Genomic DNA, 10,423 nt, shown 5'->3' on the forward strand with positions numbered 1-10,423 from the left:
TAACAGATGACGCGAGCAAGCTAGTCTTCAATTTTAAGACTTAAATTTGGGGCCTTTCCAACCCCCAGGCAGGGCTGTGGAGTTAATCCCTTACACTGAGGCTTAACAGAGGAGGATAATTCACACTCATAATTGATTTGGGAGCCTTATTCATACAGAAAAGGAAAGAAAATTGAATAAAAAATTACAAACTAAAAGAGCTTCACAGTAGCAGCTTGTTTGGCATGTGTGACTTCCATTTAGGCTATCAATATGCAGCTTTTAACCTCTTTTTGCCTATTGAAACACATTCTCCCCACCTCGCTCTCTTTTATTTCTTCTGTTTGTTTTTGGTCCTCACCTTCCTGCGTCATTATGCGTGTGGTTGTAGTATGAAGTAGTTTACTGTCATGATGTATTTATGTATCTGTATATGATGGCTGTGTTACAATATGGGAGAAGTGTAGGACCCAAATGCAGAAACACTCGGGAGGCAGAGAGGAAACAGTCAAGGCAAGCTTTATTACACAAAAGCTGAATGATACACAAAACCTAAGAATCCAGGAAAAACAAAAATGAGTCAAAAGGACAAAATAAAGAAAAATAAACAAACAATATAAACCAGGATCGTGACAGGCTGTTTTATCGCTCTCATCCTCTGCCGCTCTGTTATCTGTCTTTACATCTATTTCTGCATGTCTGCTGCTTTGTCTTTTTAGTTTTTGTCTTTCCTATCTCATTTATATATTTGTACGGTACACAGATATGAGCCAGTAGCACACTGAAGTATACTGAGTGTAGTATGTTCTTTTTTGTCCAAGTCCAAATGTGATCATGCACTCTACAATAAATCTTCCAACCTAAACATGAAAACAGCTCATATACCCTCGCCGTCCAACTCATATCGGCTTTTTTCCCATTTACGTATGCTTCAGATAGCCTCATGTAGTCTACATTTAAGCAGCAAAAAACAAAACACACAAAACACAACACAAACAAGGTTCAAGGTAATTCATTCATCATTTTACAACTCAGAGATGCACAATATAATGCAACTTGCAGTCACTAATTGCCACAGAAAATAAAATCCATGGTAGAGTAATGAGGATGAGTTCAGGAGTCTCACAGCTGGAGGAAAGAAGCTGCTGAGCAGTCTTCTAGGATTGTATTGGATACTTCTTTTTCAAGTATGTTTTTCCAGATGGCAGCAGGGTGAACAGACTGTGGCTGGGTGGGTGTTGCCTTTCAGGATCCTCTGGGCTCTGCGCAGGCATCTCACTTCACTGTTACCTCTGATGCTTTGTAGATGGTTATGATATGATCCGCTATGATCTGTCATACCTACCCTCTCACAAACCTGTCCGTTGTGTTGTGTATTCTTTTCACATTGTAGTGCCTCAATGATGTGTGTTTTTCACCTGTGTAGCATTTGTACACTTATTTGCCTACGGTTGTATTCTGGTTTCATGTTTCAGCATCTTAACTTTTTTGGTTTAAGGGTATAAAGCCAAGATAATCAAAGTCACCCACATTCATCTTCTTCACAAAAATTGCATGAATTCCCATTACAACAGCCTTCCTCTTCGATTGGCTAAAAAATAAGTTGTGCATTAAGTCTGAATTATAGCCCTTCTCAGAATCATATGCTATTTGCCTTGATGTAGTGATGATGCCAAGTGCAAAAACAGCCAAGGGTTAAGAGACCACAATGTGTAATTTTACTTTCTGATTATACAATTGGCATGTATATTCATAGAACAAGTGATGTTGCTAAGGAGTTTGGCAGTTATACATAGACATATGGCTATTTAATTACAATATGAGCAATACTGAGAGATTCAAGAAATTGTAATAAAAGAATAAAGAGGAATAAATTAGGAGGACATCCCCAAATTTATTCACACTTCGAATTGCTAAAATCACACACAGGTGTATCAAATCAGGTGCACATGATTAGTACATTGTTACTCAGCATTTTGAAGGAGGCTTGCCCTATTTAAATCTCAGACATATAGTCTGGTGTGGTCCAGACTGTTGAAATGAGAGTGAATGCCATGGTGAGATTGAAATAGCTGGGCTAGTTTTTCATTTATTTATTTTATATACTATTTATTTTATATAATCCCGCAAGGGGAAATTCTTTTTTTCCACTCACATTACATACACAGGTGGGCACACATGCAGTGTATAGAGGGGATGAGTGAAGGGGCTGCCACGCATGCTACGGCACCCAACCAGCACTGTTAGGGGTCACTGCCTTGCTCAAGGGCACCTCAGCAATGTCTAGGATGTGAACTAGCAGTCTCCAACTGCTAGTCCACATCATACTTTATTTGTTCCGAGTGGGACTTGAACAGGTTAGGTTTATCGTATTCAGAAAGAAGATTGTAGCAGTTTATGAGTCTGGTAAGGGATTTAAAATGAATGAACAATTTGAAATCAGCCATTCCACTGTCCGGAAAATAGTCTTCAAGTGGAAGAGACTGTTAGATGGCTACAAGAAGTGTAATTATTTCAGCCAAAGGGTGTAACACTAGCGATTAGGGGATAAGGTGTGCCAACTTTTTCCTCAGTTAAAATGTGTATTTTTGTTGATATATTTTGTTCAATGAGTAAAACAAGGTTTATGTTTGTTGTTTACCTGCAATTAAATCACTTTAATTTCCAGAGACAAATAAAAACAAACTTAGACTTCAATATGTGAACATTTCTTAATAAAGAACTGAATATTTAATGGGGTGTCCTAATTTTTTCACATGACTGTAGGTTGTAAGTTCAGCGGGTTGCTGATCCATTAATGTCTCAGTGATTGACTGACCATTGACACACCTGACAGGTCTGGGTTTCTGAATAGAGAGCGCTCAATTACACACAAACACATTGTACACATACAAAGCAACACACACACATTTTTTTTTTCATTTAACAAAGTATCCTATATGTTTTTCTTTTTCTCTCCCTCCGTATATCTTAACCGTGTAGTTCCCCAGTGGAATCAGTCTTATTTTACGCCATTACCACCCTGCACAACCTGCTGCTGCACCAAGAAGGGGCTAAGATGGCGGTGCGTCTTGCTGATGGCCTGCAGCGGATGGTTCCGTTATTGAAAAAGAGTAACCCGAAGTTCCTGGCCATCACTACTGACTGTCTGCAGCTCTTGTCCTATGGCAATCAGGAGAGCAAGGTGAGGCAAGCACCTTGATATTCTGAAGGATATCCTTGTCAATCCACTTATTAAATACAGAAATATACTTTCTACTTCCCCCTTTTTGTCAGCTGATTATCCTAGCCAATGGGGGCCCAGAGGGTCTGGTGTTCATAATGAGGAACTACAACTATGAGAAGCTTCTGTGGACCACCAGCCGGGTTCTTAAAGTGCTCTCCGTTTGTCCCAGCAACAAGCCAGCGATAGTAGAGGCTGGTATGTCCACATCCCTGAAAATGAATGTAGAACACTGTGTGTAGATTAATGTATTGTATGTAACTGTATCTTTACATCTGTATACAGGTGGTATGCAGGCTTTGGGCCAACATCTTACAGGTTCCAGTCAGCGTCTGATCCAGAACTGTTTGTGGACACTCCGCAATTTGTCAGATGCCGCAACCAAACAGGTACGTATACATTCACACTCAACAGCTACCATTGCTATTACTATTACTATTGCTGCTACTGTCAACGCTACAACCACTACTACTTGTCCACAAGTACTGATTCCAGTGCTAGGAGAATAGGATACAACGTGTGATTTCTCATTTTGCCTGGGAACAGACATACAGTGGCTTGATTACATGTTAAGAATCTCATGAAGTGACATGGACAGAAAACGAGGTTTCCCCATCATTTGTTGATGTAATTTTTTTCAAAGGACCTTGCAAAATACTATATCTGTAACAGATTGAGTCCACATGTACTCTGTGAAGTTCAAGTCAGGACTTTGGGAAAGCTGTTCCAAAACCTAAATTCTAGCCTGATTGATCCATTCCTTTACCACTTTTGATGTGTGTTTGGCATAATTGTCCTGTTAGAAAACCCAGCTGCACCCAAGACCCAATCTTTTGGCCGATGATTTTAGGTTTTCCTGAAGAATTTGGAGAGTATCCTCATTCTTCCATATTCCATATACTGTCTATAGAGCACCAGATCAAATATGGCAGCATAACAGCCCCACAACATAATACTGTCAGCAACATGCTTGACAGTTAGGTATGGTCATCAGGTCCTGACGTCAGGGTTAGGGTTAGGGTTAGAGTTAGGGTTAGGGTTATGTCATAGATTTGAGTCGTTGATGTCATAAATTAGTTCAGATGGTGTGTAATTGGGTATAGTGTGTCGTAAATAATACGTAAATATGATATTTAGCCTAGTATTGTGTGTATAATGGTATATATGCTCAACACTGTGGTTTCTGAAACAGTGGAAATGCGATGCAGAACCAAAGCATAATGTCTTTAGTGTTCAGGTCACATTTGTACTTCCTCATCCACTGTTGGGGCCAGAAATCAGGGGATTACCTGCAGAAATTCAGGACACAGTGCAGATTTAATTTCTCACATCACTCTGGAGCGATAGAATACTTTATACTACCTTCTTCCCATATGCTGTAGTGCTCCTCAAGACCTATAATCACACTTCAATGAGTAAAATTCATGAAGTTAACCCTTAAGCCAAGCTATCACTTTTGGATTTGTTGGTGTCTCTCGAAATCTATCTCCATTTCTCTCTCTCTTCAGGAGGGGTTGGATGGTCTGCTACAGATACTGGTCACCCAACTGGGCTCAGATGATGTCAACATGTTGACCTGCGCAACTGGCATCCTGTCGAACCTCACCTGCAATAACTCGCGCAACAAGGTAATCTTGATGAGGTGGCCAACTGTGTGTAAATTAGCTTTATTTGACAGTTGAGCTTAAATGAACTTAAACATGGGAGACTACCAATTTTTATCAGACTTAGAAAATGGGTGATTTTATTTTCCTACTTGCCTGTCAGGGCAGGGGAGTATTTCAGAGGTGAGGGGGACAAATTGTTCAGAGGTCTATTGAGTGATTAATTATCCTATCCTATCGCATTCACTTGCACCTATCCTTAGTGGCTAAAGAATCGCAAACAGCACAGCACCAGGGTACCGATTTCAGGAGTTTATAGTTATATACTATCAAAATCTAAAGGTAAAATCTAAAATCACATCTGAAATAGGGGGAACGCATCCTGACAGCTTCGAATACTACTGTCGGATACTGTTCCCCCTCTGTTTAAAAGACAAATATGGTAAAATTGTGATTTATATTTAGCCCATAAATGAATGAGCACACTTTCTTCCAAAGTCCATAATATTAGAAATGAAAAATCTCTCACAAATCTAATAGCTTTTATTGATCGAAATAACAGTAGTTGGTTGTGTTAATAAAGACATAAAAAGAAAAAACATATGTGCTTTTGTCCCAGTTTAAATTTATAACCAGATAGTAGAAATTTGGATTTCACTTCCAGAACAGCTCAGATAAAACTTGCCAAAAAGAAAAAAAATTGAACCTTAGCTCTCTCCACAGTGCCTCTGTGGCACGAGCACAAGTGCTCGGGGGGCGAGCTTTTTGTGAACGCGCGCTTCTTTTGCCATTCGGCCCATTTCGGATGGGGGCGGGACCAGGGGAAAAAAATCTCGACGAGGAAACAGAGCTCGATAATGTCTGTAAAAAGTGCGGGGGACAGAGGCACTGATACGGGAAATGCCCCCCGTACCCTGCGTCCGCTATACCCATGTGTCAGGGCTTCCTTACACATAAAATCATCAATCACTTTCAATTCACCACCATTTGATTTGGGCAAAGGGACAAAATATACAAAACATTTGCATTCAGTGGAGAAGCAAATCTGTATTTTGGCTTCACGTGGACTTAAACTTTGGTGAACTTTGACCTGCCAACTCACAGCTACAATCTGCTTGACCCCACATCAGGACTACAAACCATCAAACTGAGTTCTGTCTGCCTCACATGTTTACTGCCCACATTCAGCAACAGCAGGCATATGCATGCAGAAATGCATATTTATTGATCATGTGTCTATATGCATATAGGCACACCTTAATGAACATTCACTGAAACTCATGTAGGATAATAGGTTTGTTGCTGCTGTGAGTTGTTTAAAGGCAACAACAAAGACAAGAAAGTCTATCCCCCATTTTTGTGTTTGTATTTCTGTGCGTTTGTGCTACAGTATACAGTTTCACTGTGCACTCTTCACCTGATACAATCTGCATTCTGTGCTCCTGAGGAAAATCAATTTACAAAAGCAGTATGTCATATTGCTATTGATTGTTTTCTCTTTGCTTTCATCCATGGACACACACACCCACACACACACACACACACACTCACACACACACGTGCATGCACATGCACAATGCACGCACGCACGCGCGCACACACTCGCAGAGTATACATTTATCTATCTATCATTGTTTTCTCACCACTCTGTTTTGAATCTGAATGTCTGTGTTATACTTTGTGGCTTTCAGGCATGAAACTTCACTACTTACCTCCATAGGGCTTTGTAGAAAATAGAGTTGCTCCCAGTGATGAAATTCTAAGAACTTTTGAATTTTTAATTAAAAATGTAGAGTAGTTTTTTGGCCCTTGAGACCTCCCAAGGTAAAAATCTGATGGTCTTGAAAGGAGGACTTTTGAAAGCCTCAAGAATTACTTACGGAGAGGTGAAAATGCTGGAAGCTGAAGAGGAAGGAGAAATATTCTCAAAACACTGAATGAGAGTTTAGATCGATATAACACAAAAAATAAAATTGATCAAAACACTAAGATATTTGGCAACCATAAAAAATGACATAAAATAAAATGTATATTCCAAAAAATCTAAAATTGGACCAGTGATTTCTGACTCTCCATCAATAAAGTGATAAAGTCTCTGTCCTGTTATATAACTTTCCTCACTGGTGCACTCCCTTTACAATATGTTTTAATGCTTGTTATCACATAGACTCCATAGGCCTACTTAAATTCCCTGCATTCTGGTTTCTTTAACACTCTTTGTCTACTGCATAATTCCATTTGTGTTCCTTCGTAGTTTTGATGTAGTAAGCATTGATGAACAGTGTAGAGAATAATAGAAATAAAGAAAACCATTGAATGAGAAGGTGTGTCCAAGCTTTTGAGTAGCAGTGTACGTGTGATGTGTGTCTTTCCTAGGTTTCAGGAAGATGATTGATGTAGCTCGGTCCTCAAGAGTGATGAAACACACCTGAGCAGGCTGGGCTCAGGTGCCTATAAATCAGACCTGCAGAATCCTCCCACTGATTGACATTATCATTTGTTTCTATGTTGGGTTCCACATACATACACCCACACGGACATTGCATACATACTAATTGACTGATAGACATTATTATATTGCTTATTTGATATTAAAACCTTTTGCCTTATTTATTGACTGTATGTGGTCTCCTTCTTTTGTCACATACTGTTGAACCAGGTTGTGAAATACAGCATGTGTGACAAGTTATTCACCAAGAGTGCATTTTATTTGTTTTTGGTTCGACCAATCACAGCTTTTAAAAGAAGCAATGGTGTCAACCCTTCCTCCTCACTATGATTCCACCCCTACCTCTCTCAGAGTTGCTCTAAGAAGTTTCTAGAAGGTTTTTACGTTAAGTGAGGAGCTTTCTGAGAGGATTTTTAGAATGTTTATGAAAAAAGCGACCTGTATTTCAGATTATTTTCTATTCTCTCAATCTGTTAACACCCAGACTCTGGTGACTCAGTATGGTGGTGTGGAAGCGTTGATCCATGCAGTGCTCCGTGCCGGGGAGAAGGAGGATGTTGCTGAGCCGGCGGTCTGTGCCCTGCGTCACCTCACCTCCCGCCACCAGGATGCCGAACTTGCCCAGAATGCTGTGCGGCTGCACTATGGTATCCCAGCTGTCGTCAAGCTGCTGGGGCAGCCACACTACTGGCCTGTAGTAAAGGTGAGGGCAGATAGTGGTTGGTAATGGGTTACTTTTATCATACAATAAAAATGGTAATGGAAGCAAAGGAAAGTATGTTAAAAGCACTGATGGTCTTTTTGTATCAAATAGTCTGAAGGAAGACAGTGATACAGAAGACAGTGTTTCACTCAAAGAACATCCAGAACAGCACATGAAGACAAGTAAATACACACACATTCCCCATCATGCCTCACTCCCGAAACTCTTCAGCTGTGACAACACCTGCCGGCGTGCTGTGTCCCTGGAGCGACAGAAAGACATATAGACAAGGAAGGAGAGACACTCAGTGCTCCAGAGACAGTGCTGGATGTTTTGTTTCTCAGTGAGGAGAGAGACTGAGCCTGAGCGACATTCAGGGAAGGCAAAAGAGAGAGAGAGAGAGCACACTGACAGTAGCTTGGTTTAATCCAAGTAAAATTAACAAAACTTTAAGTCTGAAGCCCTGCAACCAGTCTGTAGAGATTCAGCAATGTACAACACAAAAGCTAGAGGAAATTAACAACATACTGACAATATAGCCATTTCTGCAATCCTACTATGGAGCCTGGAGTGTGCCAACAGAATAATTACAGACTTTTACAGTTCTTAATTATAATCAGTTAATGTATTTGACAAAAACAATCATAATTAAATTTGTGTTATGAGATTTAATTAATTCTTCTGTCATCATACAGAACAGTACCAGTGTTTCCCACACATTAATTTATTTGTGGCAGTCCACCACAATATCAAAATTGGCCGCCACATATTGATTTTCTATTTTTGAAGATGTGTGTCTCTTTCCTACATTCCCTCATTCCCTCATTCTGAGTACAGTATAAAACCTCATGGTTCTTTGGTTTACCACCACAGGAGTCAATAAAGAAGCAGTTAATTAAAACAGAAAATGGCAACCTACAATGAGTGAATTTTGGAATTTTACTAGTTCTTACCGGTTTTAGTTGCCACAACTACAGCTGAAGACCAACTTTTAGTCAAAAATATAAAAATAAAAAAATATCAGCCATTGGGATATATCGTCGAGCAGACGAGATGTGAAAACCTTGTGCCTATCCATCTCAAAGAAGTTGACGTATGTGAAAACAAAACTGACCTGGTGCTGGAAGCCAACTAACTCTGAAAATTACAATAAATTACATGTCTAGTAGTGCTTTATTGTTAGAAATTGCACTCCTGAGATAAATCAGCAGCCAACTTTAAGGAGGTTGCGGCTGCTCATTAACATCATGGACTGAGAATTTGGACCTTACTGATGTTTGACTGCAGTTGTTGTACACACACATATTTGGCAGACATTTTACATTATTTGTTTTGGGGTTATTGACATGGTTTCTGTCTGCTATACAGGCCTTTGCAGAACGTAAATCAAAACTGACGACTGTGTGAAGGAGGCAAATTACTCTTTGATATCTGCTAATGTTAGCCATATTTCATACTAGTGGAAGACAAAAACAAAGGAATGCTCAAAACTACTTGTAATGCATCAACTAATAGCTGCACAACCAAAACAGAACCTAATAAAACAGCAGGGATGGCATGTAGATATTAAAAAAAAAAAGACACTACTTAAAATCATTACTTATTCAAGATGCCATTTCACACAGGAAATGAATACAACATAATTGTGGTGTCCTGTGGTCTGAAGAATAAGAGGGTTCTGGGGTTTACATGCAGAGTTATCCAAAATATCTTACAGTTGAAGCACTTAAAGCATGTTGGGCCTCAGCACTGCCGTGGTCTGTGCCTTGATTCAGCAGTTTTTCTGTGTTGGCAACAGTTATTTTTCATGCTGTTTATTTGTGCTTTGATTTGACTTTCATTTTTTTTTAGGCAAAACGTAACATAACAAGTAAAAGTGGAGATTAAAGGGAATCCATCTATCTGTTATATGGTGCAATCAGTATTTACTTAAGAAAGAAAAAGATGTCTAGCGCCACTTTGAACAGCACTTTGGTCAGATTATTGTTTGAAACATTGATTTATTTATTTATATATATATGTGTGTGTGTGTGTGTGTGTCAGTTTGAGATCTGCTGATCCAGATGGTTTAGCATTACTCAGATTCTGGCATTCATTAAACCAAGTGTTTTAGTTCAAATGTCAGCTTTCACACTTCACCTGCTCTGTGCAGTCCTGCCCCTGCTGGGAAGGTCAACATCATAACAGGCAGGCTGGCATGAAGTGCTACATACTGTATCTTTTAGTGCAGTGATACATTGAGCAGTTTGATATATTTTAAGGTTATAAGGGTAAGGTAAGCATTGCAAAACGGTTGACGTGTTTATAGCTGTTACAGTATAAATAGAAAACTGTGGTGGTGGGGTAAAAAGCCTGGAGTGATGAAGTGTGTTGTATCAGTGATCTTTAAAATGGGGGTAACAGGGCACACTTTAATACAGTCTCTGCTCAAAGGTATTCATGGTCTTCAAAAGTAAAAACACTCT

General features: G+C 39.5%; 1 protein-coding gene across 2 annotated transcripts in view; it reads left to right on the forward strand.

Annotated features, from left to right (window-relative positions):
• The window catches only part of jupb (junction plakoglobin b), a 95,106-nt gene that overhangs the window by 61,819 nt on the left and 22,864 nt on the right, over nucleotides 1–10,423 (forward strand). For both annotated transcript variants that reach the window (XM_037089900.1, XM_037089901.1), the window contains exons 6-10: nucleotides 2,962–3,163; nucleotides 3,256–3,400; nucleotides 3,488–3,591; nucleotides 4,711–4,830; nucleotides 7,740–7,958. In XM_037089900.1, coding sequence (XP_036945795.1) covers nucleotides 2,962–3,163; nucleotides 3,256–3,400; nucleotides 3,488–3,591; nucleotides 4,711–4,830; nucleotides 7,740–7,958 — 790 coding nt within the window. The remainder of the gene's footprint in view (nucleotides 1–2,961; nucleotides 3,164–3,255; nucleotides 3,401–3,487; nucleotides 3,592–4,710; nucleotides 4,831–7,739; nucleotides 7,959–10,423) is intronic.

Source organism: Acanthopagrus latus, chromosome 23, assembly GCF_904848185.1.
Source record: "Acanthopagrus latus isolate v.2019 chromosome 23, fAcaLat1.1, whole genome shotgun sequence".
Classification (NCBI taxonomy): Eukaryota; Metazoa; Chordata; class Actinopteri; order Spariformes; family Sparidae; genus Acanthopagrus; species Acanthopagrus latus.